The sequence below is a fragment of the Coturnix japonica genome, chromosome 4, assembly GCF_054131305.1.
Source record: "Coturnix japonica strain WE chromosome 4, WE-NBRP24, whole genome shotgun sequence".
Taxonomy (NCBI): domain Eukaryota; kingdom Metazoa; phylum Chordata; class Aves; order Galliformes; family Phasianidae; genus Coturnix; species Coturnix japonica.
In genome coordinates, this window is record NC_140666.1 from 21,515,890 (window position 1) to 21,539,537 (window position 23,648).

Below are 23,648 nucleotides of genomic sequence, written 5' to 3' on the forward strand. Positions count from 1 at the left end.
TATCTGATTCTGTGTTTTTTTCCACTGTTTCATTTTTTAAATTTACATCCTTACACTTGCCACGATGGTTTACTGCACTTTACATGCCCTCACATAGAGTACTGAGATGATGAAAACGTCATGCCAAAAGCTCACTAATACAAGGCAGTATTACTCCAACCAGACAGGGACCCCCCTCAGCTGCAGGAGCAAGCTTAAGAACGATGTTGTGACGTGCATATTTCATGCTAAAAAGGCAGATCATGTTTCCTTGATTGTGTAGGCTGCAGACATCCATTTGTTAATTATAAGCATGCTCTCTATTGGCAGTTGCTTACCACTGTATTAAACTATGTCATGTGCCTGGAATTGCTTACTTTGCAGACAAAAAACAATACCAGAGGACAGATAGGGATTGTGCATGTTCTATCAGTAAGCTGGACATAAAAAAAGATGACCAAAACTGACAAAGTAACTTTTAACCTAGTAATACAACAAACTCAGTATCCAGGATGGTAAAGATACTTTGCAAATATAAATACAAATCAGATTTCTAGTTCTCAAAAGTCTGAGCACGTCATAATTAGAATAATACAAACAATGAAATAAATTCTGGACTAATCTGCTACACATTCAAATAAAAAAACCAAAACCATCCAAAACATGGTGAGTTACTGCAAACTGTTTGAAGAAAGGATGGTGCAGAGAAAGGAAAATCTTCAAAACCGCCTGTAAAACAGGGCCCCAAAAACATTACCCTAACACTGCATCAAGTAAAAGAATCAAGACAGACTTGGAAGACAATGAAACAAGGGACAAGGCATAGGAATGTAAGGCACAAAACAGAGAAATAGCACTGCTAGAGGGTATAGCACGAATTTCTCAAATAGGGAATCAACCATGCAACTAGATTTCAGAGGAATCACACCATTAGAAGCCACAGTAATAGGTCAGTACAAATAGGAAGAGTAAGAACATAACCACTGTAGTACATCAGCCCCACTAGTAATTCTGGATTCGTCAAAACTGATATTTTGCAGAATACCATGATCACACAAAATCAAATTCTGGCCAGTACCTGAAGAGATGTTACAGGGAGAGCAAACAACATGCATTGGACAAAACATGCAAACCTATACTAACATCACCCCCCAGCAATGTATACTTGAGTTGCCTTCTGCTTTGGCTTAGCCTGAAGCGCATTTGTAGGTTCAGGAGAAGTAGTGTTGAGCACAGTAAGCCAGGCAGAGGACATATCTGACAGCTCAGGTCTGTGCACCTTGTTCAGACCTCTTTCTGTCCCTAGCTCTTCAACATTCAATGCATTTAAGACCTGCTGGTGCAACAACCATATATTCCTTTCCCAACTGAGAAAATAGTCAAAAAATGTACTTGAGGCTCATATCAACAGAGAACGTGCTATCTGTGGTGACTGTCATGCACTTGCAACATCAGGGGTTGGTGCACATCAAAACCACACACTGAGTGCAGGAATAAAGGAACCTCTCTAAACAAGCTCTGTGAGTAGAATTCATGCATGTGTATCTTTGTGTTTGGAGACAGAACAAATTTATATCTTCATCAATCAGCAGTCATTTTAGACAAAGTACAATCACATCCCCTTTAGATATAGACATTCTGATTATCACTATCTTTAGATCTTACTTTGTTAATCTACTTTAAACCTATTAGGACTTATGAAACTTGCAGACCTTACAGATGTGAGAGAAGGAATCAGAACACTCTAAACTCAGAAGTTTCTGTAAGAGGAATTCTAAAGGTGTTTTCAAGGTGTACTTATGGCCAAGTGAAAGTGTATGACCTTTCCCATGGACAGGCTTTTGTCAACACAGGACTCTGCTACAAAATAATGAACAAGTTAGATGAGAATACTCATTCTTTCTTCCTGTGCATTAACTGAGTTAAACTGTGCTTCAGCTTCCACTGTAATAAAAAGTGCCTAATCACTTAAGGGTGAACCTCAGTCTCTTGACTTTGCACTCACTATTTAAGCAGAGGATAACTAGCACTGTATAGAGGATTTAGTTAGTTTACTTTCTTTCCAAACACATAAATTTGTAGATAATAATGTAAAGAACCAATTTAAAAATATCTCTCACCCAGTGAATTTGGAATACAGAGATTGGTAAGATAGGAAACTGTCTGGGAATTTAAGAACCATCTTGCTATTTGAAAGCAACATAATAACAGCACAACACAGGCATCTAAAGGCAGCTTTCCTCCTTCTCTGACCCCAGTCCTCTACACTGACATTGTGCTACCTTCTGTCTTGTCCCAGAGCATAAATACTGTAAAACTCCTTTACAGAGCTTGTGTCATAATCAGTACGCAACATTTCCTAGAATGTGCTGAGGCAGAGAAAAAAATGTAGGTTTTTTACAACCTACTAAGCTCTCTGCATCATGAAAACAGCAAGTTTGAATATACTTCTGATTCCAGTAAAAATCACTGTGCACCAAGTTTTGCCCACTTCACTGGCAAGACAGACAAGCCAACAGATGTGAAATTTCTTTATCTATTTATCTATCTGTTCAGGGGGACCTTGCATGTTCCATATACCTGCTTGAAGTATGTCAGAAATAACCTGAGGATACAATTCATATGCATTTTACCTGGTGGGCCAACAGGACCTGGTGGTCCTGGAGGTCCGGGTGGCCCTTGGCCTCCAATGCCAGGGATGCCTGGTGGGCCTGGAAGTCCTGGTGGTCCACTTGGTCCAGGGTCACCTGAAAGAACATTCTTGCTTAGTTAAGTAGTAAAATCAATTCAGAGATTTTTGCTTTCAGATGCAGAGTAGTGCCTGCATATTGTTTCTGAAATCTTGTTTTTGCAAACAAAATAAACATGGATCAGATCAAGTTGGTATCTGCTCTCTTTCTTACTTGCCTTTCGAGAATACAAGTTTCCATTTAGATTCTGAAGTAACTGCCATAAGATTCCTATTGCATTAACAGTTTTTAAGCTCAAAAGAGAACAGAAAAGGGGAGGCTTCTCTATACCTTTGGGTCCTGGAGTTCCATCAAAACCCGCCCGTCCTGGAAGACCAGGGTTTCCTGGGAAGCCAGGATCACCTTTAGGTCCTTGAACTCCTTTTATGCCTGGTGGTCCTGGGGGTCCAGGTGGTCCTGGAACCCCAAATCCACGATCCCCCTGTGACAAATTTAAATCAACAGATTTTAAAAAGAAGGTTTCTGAGTTCAGCCTCTCCTGAGAAATGCGAGAGCAGTAAAGAAAAAACACACATCATCTCAAGAATTCAGTTTCTTTTTGTCTACACTCATTCAAGCTTCAAGCAGAGAATGTGACTGACCCACCATGAAAAGCTAAGAATGAGAGCTGAGAACCTTTCTACCTATCAACTTCACAGATGGAAAAGAACATTCAATAAAAAAGCTTTATATTACATGACCAAGAACAGACCTTCTGGCCTGGGAAACCAGGTGGTCCAGGAGGTCCATCTAGGCCAGGGCGACCTGGAGTTCCTGGAGCTCCGGGTGGGCCTGGAGTCCCTGGGAAACCTATACACGACATAATGGTTAGTGAGCAGAGGAAAAGATATCAGAGAGCATCAGAACATCTTGTCCAAAAATGATCAAGTAACTTGAAAAGTGATTTCTGAAAAGTAGTTCTGTGTTAGCTCAAGGATACTCAGAAGGTAAGCTTTTGTCTGAGATTGCTTTGAGCATGCAGTCTTTTCCACAGAGGACCTCAGAGACTCTGCTCAGAGGAGGGCATTCGCCTTGCTGTGTGTGCTAAAAACAACTATGAACAGTTCACATCTGAAACAACAGAATCTTGAAAGAGCATTTGGAGATCATTTATCAATAGCTCAGTCTTTCACAATTTCTCAAAGCTTGTTCCATTTGCTTTTGCATCCTTGGATTAGTGAAAAATGTAAGCTACCACAAAGTAGCAGTACAGCAAACAGAGGAATGAGAGCCTAGCAAACAGGTTTTTTGCTGATATTGCTGTAAGTCTAAAGATGTATAAATTCCAAACGATCTCTATAAAAGGATTATAGAGATACAAATTAACTATGAATAAGTGAAGAGGCACAATCCTCAATGTCTCCTCTTTCAGATGTTAAGTACAGCAACATGGTTGCAAACACACCTTTTGGGCCTGGTGGACCTGGAAGTCCAATGCCAGGAATACCTGGCTCTCCCTTTGCACCTGGGATGCCTGATAAGCCACGCTGACCTGGCTGACCAGGATCCCCTGTAAAAAGAAGAAAGCCAAATTAGTTATCAAGAATCAGTCACAAAGAAAACAAACTGCTCTTGGAATTCCACAGACTAGTAAAGCTGATACTTTACCTGGAAGACCTGGGTCACCATTTCTTCCTGGAGGACCAGGAGGACCAGGAACTCCTGGTTCTGTAATAGTCTGACCAGGGTCACCTTTTGGACCTGAGACAAGAAAGAGGAAATTTGTATCAGTCAATGGAATTTTCTTCTCCGCATTTATTTGAGTAGAAAGAAAAGTTGCTAGCCATATCCCAAGCTTACAAAGAACATAAACACCACAAAGACTTTACCCATTGGGCTATCCGGCCCCGAGCTCCATACAGCCGTTATAGGCTTAGAAGCATTGTTTAGGTAGAAGTTTTCTGTAAGATCATTTTTCAGCTTCCTCCAAGGTACCGTGACATGAATAGTATTTTCCATAGCTAACTTCAGTACAACTTGCTTAGGATCTGAGCAGCTGACAATGTAGTAACAAAAGCAAACCCTTGTTTCTAAAAGCAGTTGTGGTCACACCATAATTAAGCATAAGCCAGATGGTAGATACAGTTCATTTCTACTAAAGCAAGTTAAGAAGTAGAAGCTTCTCTAGAGGTCAGAGTAGAAGGGAAAGTCATATTCCTATAGTAACCAAAAATTTCAACTGAGTTTGCAATTCTGTGGTGACCTTCAGTAAGGGAGCATACAAATGCTAGGTCTCACAATGCCTCTGAGAAAAGATTAAACGCAGCATTGTGTTCTGAGATCTACCCAGAGCCCATGGATAAAAACTTACAGCTTTTGTTCAAGAACACACAGAGACTAACTCACCAGGAACCCCAGGAGGCCCTGGACGACCTGATACACCCTGGATGCCTTTTTCACCAGGTGAACCTTGTGGACCAAAACCAGGAGGTCCAGGAAGTCCTTTGTCTCCAGGAAGACCTGGTATTCCTGGGTCACCTGGAATTCCCATTTCTCCTTTGAATGCAACACTGCCCTGAAAATAGGAACAGAAGTATAAAAGAAGAGGAACATGTGAAGTATTTAATTTCTTCTGTTTTGAAACTATTTGACAATTTTCATCCTTCCAACCTGCATGGCATTAGCTGTCAGCATCTTATTAACATGGTAAAGGTGAGGTTTAAACCTGTCTAATTAATTCTTCATGGAATATAGGTAAAATACAGAGAACAATGGAAAGGATCAACTGATATGACCCAAGAGAAGAGGCACTGACAGGCGGCAGGAACTACTCAGTGTATCATCACTAGATTAGCATCTACCAAAGATAATTACTGAGTTAATTACATTAAGAAAAACCTACATTTGTCAGTCCTCTTATCTGCACTATCCCAAATGCATTCAAAACATGCGTCCAATCAAGACATCATAAAATGGAACTCACAGGTTCCCCTTTAGGGCCAGGCAGACCTGGCAGTCCATCTCGTCCAGGAGTACCATCTATTCCAGGAAGACCTGGAGGTCCAGGGAAGCCAGGGTCTCCTTTGTCACCTTTCATCCTTGGTGAAGCCAAGACATCCCCGGGATCTCCTTTAGGACCAGGTCTCCCAGGCACACCTGGTGGCCCTGGGAATCCCTGAGGGAAAACAAATAAACAACTTCTTTGTCCTTTCACGTCCTGACTGAGGTTGGCACAACATAGGAATCATGCATTCAAACTAGCTAAGACACACACAAAAAAGTATTCATATAAGACAAGAATTTGTACACAGATCTACCAAACATAAGACAAAGGGGATGTTCTGTTTTCCCAGCAAAACATAACAGCGCCACTTACTGGTGGCCCTACAAGGCCAGTTAATCCTGGAAGCCCCTTTTCACCTTTTGGCCCAGGAAAACCAGGAGAACCTGAGTAGTGCAAGAAAAGATTAAAAAAAAAACCAAAAACATTAAAATATAGAAGCTGTAAATACAAAACATGCTGTTTGCACAAGATAATAGACTAAGCTGTTTAAAATCAGGCAAGGTTTATTAAATGAGAGCTTGATTTTACTTGGCCATAAAAATGTTCCACTTAAAAAGCTCCATCTCTTCAGAAACAGCAAGTAGCAGATTCTTTTTTCTCTTTCAGCTAAATCTACAGCAAACCCTATACCTTCAAGAGACGGAATGCTTGTAAGCCTTATCTTTGATCAGAAAATTATTATTTTTGAAACACTAGATTTTCAAAAATGAGTGCTTATTTTACAAATATGCAGCCTGTTCCCTTCAAACAGTATCTAGCTGGGCAAGACAACAAGTAGGTGGACACAAGCCACCTATATATCTGAGATTGTGCATCTGAATTTGAACACAATACACAAATACTCAAATCTGAAGGGGGCACAGTGGAAAATATTTTGCAAAATAATGAAGACTACAACCTTACCTGGACTACCTGGAGGTCCCGGTGGTCCTCTCTCACCTGGAGGCCCAGATATTCCTGTTCCTATACAATTGAAGCATGTGTCTCCTTGATCACCTACAAAGAGTTGCATTAGAAAAGAATACTTGAGCATCAGATCTCAGAAAATACTAAAAATTCTTTATACCAATCTGTAACATCAGGCCTAAAATGACAATTTGGTGTAATGATTTGATAACTTAAATATCAGAAAGCTTCCCTGATGAAGGCCAAAATGAAGCTTTTTGGTCACCAAGAATCATACATGTAATGTGTATGGTTGGAACATATTTAGGATAGTGTAGTATGAATTAAATAAATAAACAAAAGCTTACAAAAAAAGCCAAGAATAAAACGGAACTTTTTTCTTGGAAATTAGTCACCTTCTACAGTACATTCGTGACACTTCAACCTAAAATTCTAAAACACATATACCAAAATCCTTATCTTCAATTAAGATCCAAGAGGGTAACATCAATACTGGGAATGTTTGGTAGACTCAACAATGCACTAAACATATATCTAATTAAAGAAAAAGTATTTTTTCCACAAAGTTTAGAAATTTCATTCATGTACAGACCATTCTATGACATTCACCACTGTATTATCTAAAGATTTCATCAAGGTTAATTAATTGATCCTTACAATGTATGAATGGAGTGCAAAATTAAGTGAGATGCTGAAAGTCATCTAAGATGTCCATGGTTGAGCCAGGAAAAAATTCTCACTTACCTATATCAGCATCCTCATTGCAAGGTTGTCTTTTTGGAGACAAGGATACACATTAAAGATGTGGCAACTGTTATAAATATTTTGAGATTCTATCTATCTGGAAGGTACTTTAAAATCCAAAACTACATTTTACATTAATGATTACCCATGCTAGGCTCACATGCAAAGTGGTTACAACCTCAGTCACTTGGAGATTCCTGTGCTCTCACGCCTAGAGAGGCTATCTTAAGCCCTAACAAAATAGACTTCTTACTCAGTAACATGAAACATCTACAGCCAACCCTGCCAGGAAGAGGCACTGTTTACCCTTATTTAATGCAAGCTTTATATTGTTTAACAAGCTTTAACAAAAAGAGACAGAAAAAAGCAAAATATAGCCATGACTCTGCACCTTTCTGGCCTCTCTCTCCAGCAAAGCCTTGTTGTCCTGGAATTCCTGGAGGACCTGGCGGACCCCGCTCACATAACCCTTCACCTGAGAAGAAGCAGGAAGGATTTCATGATCAAACTGTATTAGAATACATATATTCTGCTTAAAAAATAAAATAATTAAAAAAAAAAAATACTTCCCAGTATTTGTATGTATATACAGGACTGCTACAACTCATTAATGTAAACTAAATTCAAAAGAAAACAATCTGTTGATACTACAGTACAGTCATCAGTTTCCTGCAAAACCCCTTTCCCACAGCCTGTACATGTCCACCTCTATATTATATTTAGCTTCATACCATAGAAGCATGTGTATGAAATGTAATCAGTTTGAGGAGATTCAAGATGCCATTTAGATGCTGGGTTCCTCTTTGAACAGTGTTAGCCCCTCTCCATCAGCATTCCAGTTCTCAGCCCCATTTCCTGTTGCCTAGCTCTTTTTTCCCAAAAGCTTTCATCCCAAGTGTCCACTGGAATAAGTATCAAATTACACTGGAATTCTGACTCTCCCAGTGTCATAACCCCTCCAAGCATTTATTAGATGATATCATGAAAGTTAAGCTTGTTTAAGAAAGCATTAAAGTGGTTACATCCTGCTCTATGTGGAAATTTTAATGTGATTTTCACTAGTTGGACTTAAAAAGATTTAACATCAGTTGGGAAAAAATACTTGATTTTATACAGTTGGGCCGGAATCTGTCTGGCCCTGGAGGACTATCATTACTGTCTAAGTTAGCACAAAGGTCCTTCAAGTCTGATAAGATTTTTCCTCCTCCAGTCTAGTTGAATCTCACAAATCAGTAAAGGCACGGCTCACTTGAGTTAGAAAGTAACATAAGAAAGCCAGACTTCAACATACACTGCTGAACTCCCAAATTCTGTAATCATCTAGACTACATCAGCTAGTACTCTCCTACAAATGTCCATTTGAGATGTGAGTGGCTTGGGAGGATGTATACAAATAGCTTGGAATCTCATGGGTTTCAGCTGCTGGGAAATTACATTTTTGGAGGAAAAGTTAACAACAAAAAAACAATGAATGAATGCCAAAACTGTTCAGTCTTTTTGCTATCTATATGGTAAACACTTACCAGGAGGAACAGATGGTGCGGGTGGTCCTGGAGGACCTGGTGGTCCTGGAGGTCCCTGTGGTCCATCAAGCCCTGGTTGTCCAGGAATGGAAACACCAGGTAAACCTGGATCTCCCTTCTGCCCTCTCTCACCAGGTAAGCCAGGTGGGCCAGGAGGTCCAACAGTAGTGATCCCTAAGATGGGAAGAACTTTGTTTCCTTAGAACTCAAAAGGTTTAAGCTAATAAAATGTTTAGAAGTACCCTTTTTATAAAGATGACATCGATATGAGATGAATAACATGCTACAGGTAAAGCTATATCTTTCCTGCAAATACAAGTAACACTGTAACATTTTTTTAATGGAAAGAAAATCTACATGTTGATGTGCACTGTTTGACACACACATATTTTGCATTTTTCAGACATCTTTGTTTGAAAAATTGACCCAGGATTCAATAACTGTGCAAACTTCTATGAAGAAAAAACAAAACGTGGAAGTAGGACTGATGTAAAGAAGAACATCTACATGCTGCAACACTACAGCTATATTCTGTGCATATGTAAGATAAGTACAGGAGTCACTATGCATTTCCACTGTAGTAGGCTCAGATCACCTCTTTCTTTAGGACTGGTCAGTCAATAAAAAGGACTAGATTTAATGGCTGGGTACCAGACTTCCAGTAAACAACACTTTCCCTGTATAATGCAATAGATAGTGTATGTTACAGGTAAGCAATATGACATAAATTAATCCCAAGATCATAAAGCTAGTATCTGTTTGATAGCCTTGATGATTAGCACTTTTTGTTCACCACAGCAGGTTCAGAATTCCTCATATTAACTCCACAACTTAAGAGCATTTAAAGATAGCTCTAAGTAGTTTTGCTTTCACTTTCTGATTAGTCTATCTGTCAAAAGGAGAGTAAAAAGACCACAAAATTAAACATCCATTCATACATTTTAATATAAAAATTGTTTTTATGCTTGCAGTCCTACCTGGAGAACCTGGCAAGCCAGGCGGGCCTGGCCTACCAGAGAATCCACGCTCCCCTTTGGCTCCTGGGAGTCCTGGCAATCCTTTGCTACCTTTTGGTCCCACTGTTGCATCAATGCCTGGTCTTGTAATGACCTGTAATTGTTTCACATTTATGTAAAAAAGAAGTCAATTACTAAGACAAGAAAAGATTCATTGGATAGATAAAGAGATGTAAGGGAAAAAAAAGATCAATGTCCTTTGAACTTAATTCCAATGACAGTGTATTCTTCCCACTTCAATGAATTACGTAGTAAAATTTCAGTAAAAAGTTCTCCCCACAGAAAGCATCTTTACTGCCAGAACACAGAATAAACTTCAGTGAAACTCTCTCAGTTTCTGCTATTTTGAGGTTATAGTCTAGCCTTGTTTTTGTAAACTAGTAAATCCCAGAGCACAGGATCTATTAAGAAAGAGGGATATAATTGTTTCTGTTAGCAAGCATAAGAAATTTTTGCTGGTTCTGTCAGTTTTTGTTTATACCTGGACATGCAAACTCACTGTCACCCCAGAGCTATGATGAGCTAACACAGTCAACCAAATGCAGAAAGAAAAGATCACCAACTTACACTTCCAGGAGGACCAGGAGGACCAGTGTCACCTTTTTCACCCTACCAGTGAAATTAAAAGCATTTTTTACTGCATGTTATTATGCAAGATAATAGCAAATATTACTCAATGTTTTAACAGCACAGGCAATGCAATTACTGCTCAGTCAGAACTGAACTCAGTGATGGGAGGTTTTCAGACTACTATAGAAACAATGACAAATAACTTGGCACACCTTTTCACCATCTCTTCCTGGAACACCATTTACCCCAGGTCCACCAGGTAAACCCTTCAAGAAAAGAAAAATAATCACACTTAGACCTTCTCTTCAGAAGAAAAACTTAAGGAGTCTGGTGAGATTAAAAATTCATGAAGTACTCACATCCCTACCAGGCTGACCAGGTTCTCCATCTTTGCCCGGCTTTCCCTTCAAAAACATAAACATGCATTGAAATAAAATGATTCAGCGATGAAGAAATCTTGTGGAAATAATTTACTGACTACCCATTTTTCAGAAAACCAAACTCTCCAGAGTGCAGTTTTTATGACATATGCCTCAGAGATACTAAAGAACTATCAACCCAGTTATTTTCAGCGAGGTTTTCTTCTTGAAAATGAGAGCACAAAAATACAAGTCTCAAAAAAACAAAACAAAACAAAAAAAAACACAAAAACCAACCCAACAAAGGGTGAGCAAGCCCAGAATAAAATGGTATTCAATTAACTATTACTGATTCTCTGCATTTAATAAACCCCCTTAACATTAGAGAAACTCTTTGCTTGGAAAACAGACCTTAACTTCCTAGACACTACATTGAATTAGGAAATCAGTACACTGTGACCAGTCAAACTAAAACCAAACATTTTTATGTTTAAATTTTAACTCCCCCTTAAGCTAAATGCAACTTTCTGAAGAAAACTATCAAAACAAGAAGCCGAATTCTGCTCAGAGAAGTGATTTCTAAAAAAAAGTGATTTTTGCTAAACGGATATGCTATTGCTGCAGTGAAAGTAGTGCAAGCTCCTTTTTACCCCAAACCATCCATTGGGTGAGTCAAACACAAGTCTGTTGTTAGCATTACAGAATGAGACGCCTGATGGAACTTAACTACACTACTGATGAAGTTTCACTATAGTGACATGATCAACTCTTAATCAGTACGAAGTTGATAACAAGACCAGACAGATGTATGCACCAGAATATACCATGATCTGTGAAGTCTTGAATATTAGTGATTCTGATTCTCAAAAATGAATTCAATTGAAATGAGTTTTAGTCATAGAATAATGCTAAAATACAATTTTATAGTCACTTAACAGCAAAACTGCATGTTGAATAAGCAACATTCATTCAGAGTAAGAAGAACAAAAATGTTGGTAAATAAGCTTTTAGCAAAAAGTCATCTTCTATATCCCTTCAGGATTTCTGTCCCTTTAGATCTTTGCAAATCTATGTGGTTCCCAATTATTTTTGCAGAGAGAAGCAACTTGGAAAATGCAGTTCAAAACAGAACAAGAGCTTTGGCTCTGTAAATCTGCTTCATTTCTCACGTGCGTATAAGAAGGCAAACCAAAGCCCGCCTATAAATCTCAGCAACTAAAAAGAATTTTATCTAGAATACCAAAGATTTACCTTCCACAGTCTTTAATCCCTATGGACACTGTAAAACCTATTACCAGCTTGTTTCCAAGCAGTGTTCATAATACTGTCTGATTAACCTGGGTAAGATCTGTGTCCTAGTTTTCAAAGGGGCCCATTATGTCGATGCAACTGTAAGTTCAGTAGCTATGAAAGTGAAAATGCAGAATGCTTTGAGCTTGTAGCAGCTTGTCTTTTCTTTACTAGTCCAACTCACGTTATTCTCATCCTACTTCTTAACACCTCCATGATCTTCCTCAGCTTTTCTGAGCTGTGATATTAAAGTAAATTTCAATTTCAGGATGGACAGAGTCTAGACAGAAATGAAATGATTAATACTGTCTCTGGATGCAGCTAGTCTGACTTGCCCCCTCTCCAGTTAATACACAATCAGAAGTCATTACTTGAGATGTGATAAGTGGACTTTTGGTTCTAATGCAGTGTTCAGAGACTTCTTTTAGTAACTTATCTCACAAATAAATACACTAAGAATGAGCTTACACAGACCATCCTAAAAATACAGCAACCTCACGCTGCTCAGGCAACTTAGCAAATGAGTAACTGAATGAAGGCCTTCTCTAAAAGGAAACAGAAAACTGCTGCTTCAGCCAAGCAGCCTAAGAACTCTGAGGTAGCCTTCCATGTCTAACCAGATAACACCATTAAAATCAGGTTTTCTTGTGCCTAAAACTAAGTTCTACATGTAGAGAATTCTACAAAAAAGTCCTGATAGATCCACAGATAGAAGCACTGCTGTGAACCAGATGGGTCACAGACTTCTTTACCAGATTATAGAATTAAAAAAACAAAATCAAACAAAAAAAAACACCCCACTTTCTTACCCAGAGGCTGAAGGCCTCACCTGATTTCAACATTTGCTTTATTCTCAAAGATAACACTGACTGGAAAAATAAATGTTTGGTTAAATAGACTACTTACTCTTTTGCCTGGTTCTCCTTGCTCACCTTTTTCACCTTTTATGCCACCGGGAAGACCCTGAATATATAAACACAATCTTAAATTGAGCCCATAAGTTTGAGCAGATTAATTTACAGTTTCTGAAGAGATGCATTGAGAAAGAACTAGAATAGGTCTACTCACAGGAGGGCCTTGTGGCCCAGGAAGTCCTGGTGGGCCTGGATCACCTGGAATACCCTGTCAAACATGGGCAGAAGAAAAAGAGGATTAAAGCCCTATTATTCCATAGTGTCTCCATTTTTAAAATATATATAAATATATACCTATTTATACGTACATATATACGTATATGCACACACACACATTTTTACTATCATTTAGATCTCCAGCTATTAACAGTAAGGGGCCACATCAATTTTTCACTTGAGCAGATCTTTCAAGTGAAACTATAACTTTTATTAATTGTTCATCCTGTTTCTTTAGATGATTTGCTCCACTAGGATACAGCTGACTACACTGAGTACTGCAGCTGTTGTTCTGGTGGTCTACAGCTGCTACAAAATAAACGAAGGATGTAAGGAAGGATGAAGGAAGGACAGAAGATGAAGACAAAGAAAGAAAGAGGAACAAATGCAAAATCTGGCTGAAATTACACGAAGAACAGTTGTTGTTGCTTGTAATTACTGAAACTGTGAGGCCACTAGGATCAATATTGAAAATTGTCACAGAATTTCCATATGAAAAACTGAGGGCTTCTATTTTATTTTGTCACACCTTTGTAACAATAATTTAGACTAAACACTTCAGACTTTTAAAAAGCTTTTTACAGTTGATCATCACCAGAGATGACGGTGGAGATACACAGCAGAATCTTGTATATACTTTACAAGAAAAACCACATGTAATGTAGAATGTTTTTTACTGATTTTGTTGTATCAACCATAACTTACGTTGAAACATAAACGAACCTTTAAACCTCAAAATCATTGTTAGTGTTGGTCAAAGGCAAGTGCTTTGTAAGGCAGGTAGCTAGAATGCTTGGATTTTGTACATTTATATACCTGCACTTCAGTAGAATTAGTTCTTCAGATATCTCTGATGACAGAGAAAATAGCTCTGACCCTAATAAAATCACCTGAATATTTATTTCAACTACAGTGCAGTAAATAATAATATTAGTCCATTTAGGATGACTGAACACTGAAAATGTGTTTCAGTTGATAACTCTAGGAAATGGCTTGGTAGTGCCTAATGTTCTTCAGAAATGACGGGTAACAAATGATTTTAATCAAGATGTAGGGCAATGACTTTTTGGCATTTGTAGTGGGAAAGAACCCATATAAATCAAACCAAGAATCTGAGCTTACTGCTACAGTATGGCTTGATATTACTTTTGAGAGTCCAGCAAAAGGAAAAGAGCTTTTTCATACCACAAGCAAGAAAGATCTTGCAGTATCACTAAGGGGAAAAAAAAAAAAATTTGAAAAAAAAATTTTAAAAAAGGGAAAAAAAAAAGAAAAAAGAAAAAAAGAATTTAAGCTAAAACTTTTAAAAGACTTCTTCACAATGGATGACTAAACTGGTTAATTAGTGGGAATCATAATCCCTACAGCTTTGGAAGTCTCAGTCTGGGTGTTCCAAGGGAACATTTTAACTGCATCTACCATCACTATAAGTTTTCTTTGAGACAGTATCTTTTGGAGGACTAGTTACTTCAGTAAGAGGAGCAACTGAGCTACTGCCACTGGCATGCCTTCTATTAAAGGAAAATTACTTAGGGCCAAAACATTCTGTGCTTTAAGAAAAATAACAGAAGCTCTGTACAGTCAGTAGAACGCGAGCATATACAGACTTCAATGATCAGACACTGATTAGAGATGGACATAATTTCCCATTTACCTGATCTCCTTTCTGAAACTCAATGTCATTTGGTCTCTTCTGTTCTCCAATTTGTCCTGGTGGCCCTGGAGGTCCTTGAAGACCTTGTTCACCCTAATGTGCAAGAAGATGGCAGTTTGATAGAGGTAGTAAATCCCAAAATGGCAAGGATTTTGAAAGTCAAAAGTAAACATATGATCATTTTCATCACCTACTCACTTTTTCACCTTTAGGTCCTTGGAAATTCAAGCCCATGTTACCCTACAAGAAGTAAATATTGTCAGTTCTTAGAATTCACAAATGAACAGAAAGAAAAATGAAACAACTCCAACCACCATCAATGAGAGACAGAAAATACCTTAGGTCCTGGCAGTCCTGGTGGACCAGGAGGTCCCTAATAAAAAATGAAAACAAAGGTTACTCTTCCAAGCATTTTGCATGTCGTCTTGTGAAAAAAGGAATTTTTTTAGTACTAAACTTCACAGATACATAAGATATGAGCTCTTCCTTTAAGTGAGATGTTCATTAAAGGCTTAAAAACACAGCCTAAATAAGCTAAATTTTAACTCTTAGGTTTAACACCAATACAGTCTGCAGAAAGATTCAGGCTAATTTCAAGTAAAAAGAGCTTTCTGAACAGTCTGAATGTTTCAAAGGCATCACATTTAAATGTGCACAATAGCAGTTCTAGGGCGAACCAAGTGAATGACTGCTACTGTCTTCATATCAAGTTATGACTAAGGTAACCTCTGCATTTTGCCAACCTGCCTCTGAGGACATGGAAAAAAAGCAGCAACTGCCTTTTTTAACATCTTATGGGTAACAGGCTAAGAAACTTACTGTCAAACCTGGGGGCCCTGGAGGACCAACTGGACCTGGTATTCCTGTAGAACCAGGTGGACCCTGTTGAAAAAAAATGGAGGAAGCTATCAGAGAGACACTTCTTATGGAAAAACAAACAAACAACAACAACGGGACAAATGTGAGACCTTCAAGGTAAAAAAACCAACAACAATAAAAAACACCAAATGCACAGCTGGCATCCTTTAGGTGTCAAATCAAAGGAACTGACCACTAACTTACCAACTGGTTCTAGATGAAAGGCCTAAGTGCCAAGACTGTTCTGCTCTCTACACCAGTACATCTCTTTGGCTTGGATAAAGGAATACTTTTTTGTTTGTTTTGAACTACTTTTGTTCTTTCTTTCTCTTGAATGCACTGAGAGAGAACAACAAAACACTTTGTATTTGTGATTCCTCCCATCCAGAAACAGACAATAGGAAAGCACAGATCAGAGGAACAGAAATGCTAACAGGCTCAGTCTGGTCAGAATAGCCTGAGGTTTGCCTTTCTGTACCAGGAAATGGGAGTTTCTGGCTTCTGTCCAGTACAAACCGATTGACTCATGTTCTGTGTCCCTTGTTCTTCCTATTAATTAATGAATGGTTCAGAGGGGAAACACAGGGCCTGGAGTCACTAGCTGTTTTCACAGAAGACTGCTGGGAGAACAGAAACACTGCTCAGGAGATGCAACATGAGGAGAACAGCTGAGACACTAGCCTCACTCCCCTGAGTGAAAATAGTGGCTGCAGCCTAGAAGTGCAGATTGTTACTCACTTTACCTCAGAATAAAGAAGGAAAAGGAGCTCCAGAATTAATACAGAGAATATCTGGGAAGTGGTAACAGAAAGGGGAAATAGTGAAGCAAGTCAATAACTGTGAATACTATCATCTGCTTGACACTGCTTTCCTGAGTAGGAGATTTCTCTCTGTGGACGCCCTATTAAGAGTGATGTGGAAGCAGTTTTGAAACCTTCATCACAGCATAAGCTAGAGATACAATAATTATAAGCCTTGCCCGTTCACATACACATAGGGATTCCCTAGCATCAAATGTTCCAACTGTGCTGTAATTGGAATACTCTTCCTTTTATATCTCTGTTAGACCACAGTCTAACAGTATTTTATTCAACTTACAGGTATCCCTGGAAGACCTGGAAATCCTTGGTCACCCTTCTGTCCCGGTAGCAAGGATGTAATTATTTCACCTGCTTCACCCTAGAAGAAAACCAGCTGGCTTTTAATTATTAGCATATTCCACAAATCTTTATCACCATTCTGACTCCAAAGGATGAAAAAAATGACTCTTAAAACTATGAGAGGATCAAAGTTATGTTATATTCCAGCTTAAAATTTAAGCACTAGTTTCTCCAAGAAATACCTCTTTTAATGAGATACATCATTGCATATTTGGAGAATTATTTAAATGGCTAAACTACCAGCTGTTAAGGGTTCTCTTTATGTGTGTACAAATTTATCAGCATTGATCTAAATTCCAAAAGACCATAGGGGATTGAAATACAAATGCTTCACAAAAGAGACATTCTGGCTTCATGTACAGAAAACTTTTATAACACAATGGAAAAAAGGCTTTCAGCTTTTTCCAGTGTCCCACTTCATGAGACTAATGCTGTGTATGCTACTGTAATAGTCACATTTCCTGGTCTAAAGTAAAGTATTGATTACTGATTCCAACTCACATCTTTGTTTTCCATGTAAATGTTGTGACCAGCTAGCATTCTAATACCTGCACAATGACTGGGATGGAGGGGGCTGAGAAAAACAGTGCAGTTTAATAGTCATCATTTCCCAGTACCAATGCATTATGCTGTCCTCTCAGGAGTTTAATGGAATAACTCTGTTAGGGGGGACAAGCTTCCTTTTAAATAGATGCGAACCCAAACTAACATTTTGGCTGATGCTCAAGTAGGCCATGCATACAGTAACAAAAAAAACCCCAAGCAAACAACAACAACATAATCCCCTTCCACCAAACTTAAAAGGAATCCTCAAAGGTCCAAAATCAGATTGAGAGACTACATGCCCCCAGGGGAAGAGAAGTCATTTACATAAATAACCTAAACAGTAGGGAAGCACATTTCTGAAAGGAATGTAAAATGTTGCACTATTCCCTTTACTGGATACCTAAGTTACTGTTGCACTAGTTACTGTTACTCTAGTTGCACTTCTGAACTCTCACACAGACTACCGGAGCATTTAGATGTCTGTTGACATTCTATTAACTTGATGCCTCTTAGAACAGATGCTGTCCCTCACAATCCCAAGAGAACAAGTTTCAGAAAACAGTTTGCAGTCAACCTAGTGCAGAATTCCTAGTTAGTTGCACTGGAAAGACCTAGAAGCAACACATTTTTTACAGAATTTCACTTCAGATTCCAGAGGATGTATATAGTCTTGTAACAAAAGCAAGCAGCTCACTTTTGCCAGATCACACTGCACACTCATGCCTAGTTAGTACTTAGACATAAGAGTTAAAGAACACTTACCTTCATACCTGGCAGACCAGGGGGTCCCTTTGTTTAAAAGAAATAAAAAATGAAATAAAGATCAACAGAAATAAATTCTTGGTATGTTATTTGCAAACCACTGATCAGATCTACAGTATGAGATAAGCATTAAAGAGAAAAAAAAAAGAGATGAAACAGCTGAAAATGCATTTCTTATGACCTTCAGAATTAACTGGAAAAAAATTGAGAAGTACTTTGACAGTAAATATTCAGCATTATATTTCCGTTTGCTAGCAATTTGCTGTTTTCTGTTCAGCTCTGGGCCCCCAGCATAAGGTGCCATAAGGACAATAAGGACACTGATCTTTTAAGAGTGGGTCCAGAGGAGGGCACTAGGATGATCAGGGGGCTGGAGTACCTCTCCTTATGAAGACAGGCTGAGACAGTCTAGGTTGTTCAGACTGCAGAAGAGAAGGCTCTGAAGAGACCTTATTAATGGCCTTCATTCATAATGAAAACACCCTATACTGTGTCTTTCTTCTGTCCCATTAATCATTACTAACACTACATATATATATGTATATATATATACACACACACACATCTATCAGAGGACAGTAACAAGATCTTCCTTCTCTGACACATACGCATGTATTCATATCTTTCTGCGGGTGGCAAAGTAGCTCAGCATGGGGGAATTCAAAGGACTTTTACTTCACTTTGCCACAGCATCCAGCAAAAGAGCTTACTCTTTTGCTAGACATTAAAATACTCTAATTAATCATCACCTGTTAACTGAGCTTTCATAGATTTAGGTAGGGCTTTTTCAGTGGATTACAAGGCAGCTGATCTGGAAAAAATGTTTACTTACAGGAGGCCCTTGTAAACCTGGAAAACCTGGACTGCCTGGGAATCCACGCTCTCCCTTAGGGATGAAGATGACAATTAGTCAAAAAGAAAAACTAAACATAATGAAAACAGATAAACAAATGGTTAATGAAAAGCCCAGTTTCATTGTTAGCTAGCAATGGCAATAATCCGTAGGTTAAATGGTTTGCAAAAACCATACAAGTGACTGAAACAGAACTTTCCAAATGGAGATATTTCAAACCTCCAGGCAAGCTACTATAATGCAGAGAGGGAAAAAGCACACAGTGCTAAAGATCAGCTTCTCAAAAAGAAAGATCATAAAGTGACGCCAAGCTGCACGTTTGAATAAAATCAATCCGTTCCAACAAGGACACCCAGTCAGTATTTCAGGGTATTATTATTAAAAAGTAATACTTTAAAAGTTCCATTGTTTAGTAGTAAATTTTCTGTAGTAGCAAGAGTCTACTACAAAGATTATAGCATATTATTCTAATTATGACACATTCCTTTGTTGTCAACCATAAAATTGAGTACTGGAAGAAGTAACAAAGTAACTATTTTGGCTGCACACTAACGTTGTGATTAACAGTTGCTACTTTAGATATTAGGTCATAGGCTCTCGTCTCAGATGCAATTGTGTGAATCACTCCAGAATTACATGCACAACTCAGTAACAGTAAGTATCACAATAAATTAAACTCATTGACCATGATCAGAAGAGCAGGAGCTCTTTATCACATTATTGTTGTAGTGTTTTGAATTTTAAAGGAATTCTACCTTCGTTCCATTGCAGCCTGGGATACCCTGAGGTCCTGGTGGCCCATCTTGTCCTGGTAAACCCTTTGAAGATGAAAACAGGATAGAACAGTTAGTTCACAGGATGGTCTTCAGGGCCAGAAAGACAAAATGGATCCTTTTCATAACTATATAGCCCATTCTACTCACAGGGAGTCCTGGCGTTCCTGGAAATCCTGGAAGCCCTGGTGGTCCCTAAAAGGAAATTAACCATGAATGTTTTAAACAGTATGGTGCCACTGGATTTATAAAAGGAGTTACAAAAATACTAAAATAAACCTATAACAAAAAAGAAACATCAGAATCACCTATAAAATAAGAACATCATAATAGGCAGCCATCAAAGTTCTTACATTTATTTTGGGGGAATAGCATAAAAACACAGAGAAGACCATGCAGAACAACTAAGGTAATAGTATGCAGATGTAGAGAGGAAAAAAAGCAACAACTCATGGTACAAAAGAAGAACATGTACCACTGAAGACAGTGATACATCAATTGTTGCTAGCCGAGGAGTCTGACAAAAAGAAGCAAATTCACAAAACATAAAGGGTTTCCAGACAAATTAATCTCTCACATATAAACCTGACGTACAAATATAACATATATACAGTATTGGGATTACCCTCCTTTATGAGTTTATGAAAAATAATACAAATTATATGTAAGATTGTATACCATAATAAACTGTTGCATTAATTAATTGTATTACTTACACAATCTTAGATAATTTTAAAAAAGTAATACGATATTTTCTAGTTGATAGATACATTACTCTCCTTAATTATTTTTTCCCTCCAAAATCACCAATTCTGTGAGTATCCCGTCTCATCCCTGGCTTTACTCATAATTCCAGTACATCACTAGAAAAATGCAACAATACTTACTCTAATTCCTTTGGGCCCAATAGGTCCTGGAAGTCCATCATCACCCTAAGAAAAACCACAACAAAAACCAAAACCACACCAACAAAACAACATTCAAGTTTGCAGTCATTTTGTTCTGTTGAAGTAAACAGTGATAAAAGTTACTTTTAATTTTAATAACAAGATGGCTACACAAGTTATCACTTCCTGAGTAAAAAGGCTCAGAATAATTTCATTTTTGGTATTGGATCTCACATTGAACAGCACTTGTTGCAGCTGATAAGCCACAAGTGAGGAAATGGTTATCTCTGATCAAAGTTATTTCAGCTTGCACAGAAGCAGACACTTTCTGCTTTCTTTCATCCAATATACTGCAGTGACCTCTTGTGGGCAACACAAGATAGAAAAGATTAAACTTCATAGTAACAGATTGAGAGGAAAGGGCATTTTTAGAATAGAAACACAATCACGGCTTCTAATGGAAGACCCTTTTCTTGTTTCACTATTATACTGTTAGTTTTCTCTCTCTCAATGTAGCCTTTTGATTACTCTTATCACCTATCTATTTTTCACCTGTTTGCTATGCTTCTGTTAGTTTGATTGTGGGTACTTGCAGACAAAATAGGCAGATCCTGGATAAGCTTGTATACATTAAATACAAATGCATACAGAGAAAGGCATTTCAACATATTAATACTATATTATACCATCTGAACAAGGTAATGTAATTCAGTAGCAAACAAAAATAAACTGAAACCACAGAGAACACAAGGAACATTCCTCCGCTGTCTCTACACAGCTCAATGAGGTCTTCATTTGCATCACCCCACCCAATCCCAGCCCAGGAACGCCACAAGGTGCAAACACTACTTTGCAATACTGCCCAACATGGTGGGGCCTCTCCAGGAGCTGAACACCACTCTAATCAGTAAACCAAGTAAAGCAGTACTGCAAGCAGCAATATAACAACATCACAACACCTTGCCAAACCTGTTCTCTGACCTTAGCAGCAGTCCAAGGGAAAGGATACAAGTGCATGTACAGTCTTTGCAGACACATGCAGGTGACCAACAGGAAACTTAAAGCAATGTTCTTACAGTTGACTGTTTCAAGCAATCTAATGTATCCTAACCTGATACACTACTGAAGATTTTTACTATTAAGCTGATGATAATCAAGAATTCTGGAATGATTCGGGATCAGCATTACAAGCAAACTAACACTACCTTGCATTTCTATGCTATCCAAGTGAATTGGGACTTACCTTTGCACCTCTTGGACCAGGAGGCCCTTCTGGGCCTGGAAACCCAGGCAGACCTGGCTGTCCTTCCAAGCCTGGGAATCCCCTTTCACCCTACAGAAAGTATATGCACAGATGGTAATATGGCAAATGCACAGGATACTTTAAATAAATTCACAAAATAAACTATTTTTCTGCTTTTCAGTAGGAAGTTATTGTACAAACTCTAACAGTGCAATTACACATCTAACCAGCTCAGCTCCAGAAATCCCTGTACATGGGCACTGCCATTAACTACACCCCTTAAATAGGTTTCGTAGATGTTTATCGACTATATAAGCCACTTATTGACAGCAACATTTTAATAACAACTCTCCTGTTCTGGCCATTTGCACAGAACTGTCCCATCTTCCTCTAAAAACATAGCCATCAAATCTCTCCTGAAAACTCAACTTCAATGATGGCTCTGGTCCTAAGTGCTTACAATATAAATCAAGACAAACAGAGAAAAGACAACACCAAAATGATGTTTCTCATCCCTTTTACCTCACACCTCATGCTAAAATTCTAACCTCCCAAGCAGCAACAACATTTAAGTGAATATTTCTGCACAAGCCATGACAGCTCAGTGTAACAGATACACCTCTGCCATACACCATGGTATGTCCCTCTGTAAGTTGCCTGTTACAACTCAGTGCTTTCCAGCAGTTTCAGAATGTTCACAGCTGCAAATTCAAAAAAATATTTACTTTTCTTTCTTTCATACAAGAGACTCATTAAAAAAAATCAATAAATATTAAGGTGACAATCAGTACAAAGAAATTAGGAAATACCAGAATTGGTGCACCTTTTTTGAATACAGATTATTGCATACTCTTCAATTACATCAACTTTTATTTCCCACAGCTCTACCAACCAGCATATGTACAATGCTTACATAACAAGCAATTGCTCAGCACTATTCCTTATTGCTTTATAGATACCTGCAAGGCAACTTACATAGATTTACCTGAATTATTTTTTTATAACTCCAGGAACTGCCAATGAAAGAGAGGTCTGAGCTCATTATTCCATCCTAACAAGCACCTTCATCTCCAGGTATGAGCTGTGTAGTCCACTGTGAATTATTTGATTCATCTTGAAGTTTCATTTTCTTGCACCACTTCAGCAAAAATTCAAATAGCAGCTCCTGTATCTACTACATGTCAATCTGCCAGCTATGGTGTGCCCCAAAGAAGTGTGAGGCCCTGCCAAGATCACCTCAGCCAGGGCCAGGAACTGAAACAGGAATTTCTTATCTTCAAGAGGACAGTGTTAACAGAGAACTGAAAATTGGAGATTTCAAGACAACAGAAGCATCTACTTGCAGCCTTGAACACAACATGCAAAAGGTAACATTATGGCTTTGCTCACCTCCCTTCTATTTTCCACAGCATCTCTATGTTGAACATGATTTCAGGTTCTCAGTGGATAGTAGGGTTAAGACTTACTCTTAAATTCTAATTTTCTCACCGCACTACTCCAGTAGGTGCCCTGCATTCCACTGCAGAGGACAAGAAACTAACAGATACATTCAGAACACTTACAGAATGTATTGATCAATAGAAAAAGAAAGAGCACTCCAGGCTCTACTTTAGCATGGAGCTATACAGCTGATGCAGCTTCACTTGAAATGCAAGACTGCAG

The 23,648-nt window shown here is 38.4% G+C and overlaps 1 protein-coding gene across 4 annotated transcripts in view; it reads right to left on the bottom strand.

The window, feature by feature from the left end:
* COL4A5 (collagen type IV alpha 5 chain) overlaps positions 1-23,648 on the bottom strand; it is a 72,794-nt gene that overhangs the window by 24,172 nt on the left and 24,974 nt on the right. For all 4 annotated transcript variants that reach the window (XM_085546244.1, XM_015860476.2, XM_085546245.1 and 1 more), the window contains exons 3-30: positions 21,987-22,076; positions 20,744-20,788; positions 20,007-20,051; positions 19,839-19,901; positions 19,063-19,116; positions 18,231-18,257; positions 16,861-16,941; positions 15,724-15,786; positions 15,242-15,277; positions 15,103-15,144; positions 14,905-14,997; positions 13,189-13,242; positions 13,027-13,083; positions 10,831-10,875; positions 10,684-10,737; positions 10,469-10,510; positions 9,863-9,995; positions 8,886-9,059; positions 7,754-7,837; positions 6,616-6,708; positions 6,025-6,095; positions 5,632-5,823; positions 5,055-5,223; positions 4,317-4,409; positions 4,114-4,218; positions 3,421-3,518; positions 3,000-3,150; positions 2,613-2,726 (exon numbers count right to left, since the gene is read on the bottom strand). In XM_085546244.1, the coding sequence (XP_085402370.1) occupies positions 2,613-2,726; positions 3,000-3,150; positions 3,421-3,518; positions 4,114-4,218; positions 4,317-4,409; positions 5,055-5,223; positions 5,632-5,823; positions 6,025-6,095; positions 6,616-6,708; positions 7,754-7,837; positions 8,886-9,059; positions 9,863-9,995; positions 10,469-10,510; positions 10,684-10,737; positions 10,831-10,875; positions 13,027-13,083; positions 13,189-13,242; positions 14,905-14,997; positions 15,103-15,144; positions 15,242-15,277; positions 15,724-15,786; positions 16,861-16,941; positions 18,231-18,257; positions 19,063-19,116; positions 19,839-19,901; positions 20,007-20,051; positions 20,744-20,788; positions 21,987-22,076 (2,368 nt within the window). The remainder of the gene's footprint in view (positions 1-2,612; positions 2,727-2,999; positions 3,151-3,420; positions 3,519-4,113; positions 4,219-4,316; positions 4,410-5,054; positions 5,224-5,631; positions 5,824-6,024; positions 6,096-6,615; positions 6,709-7,753; positions 7,838-8,885; positions 9,060-9,862; positions 9,996-10,468; positions 10,511-10,683; positions 10,738-10,830; positions 10,876-13,026; positions 13,084-13,188; positions 13,243-14,904; positions 14,998-15,102; positions 15,145-15,241; positions 15,278-15,723; positions 15,787-16,860; positions 16,942-18,230; positions 18,258-19,062; positions 19,117-19,838; positions 19,902-20,006; positions 20,052-20,743; positions 20,789-21,986; positions 22,077-23,648) is intronic.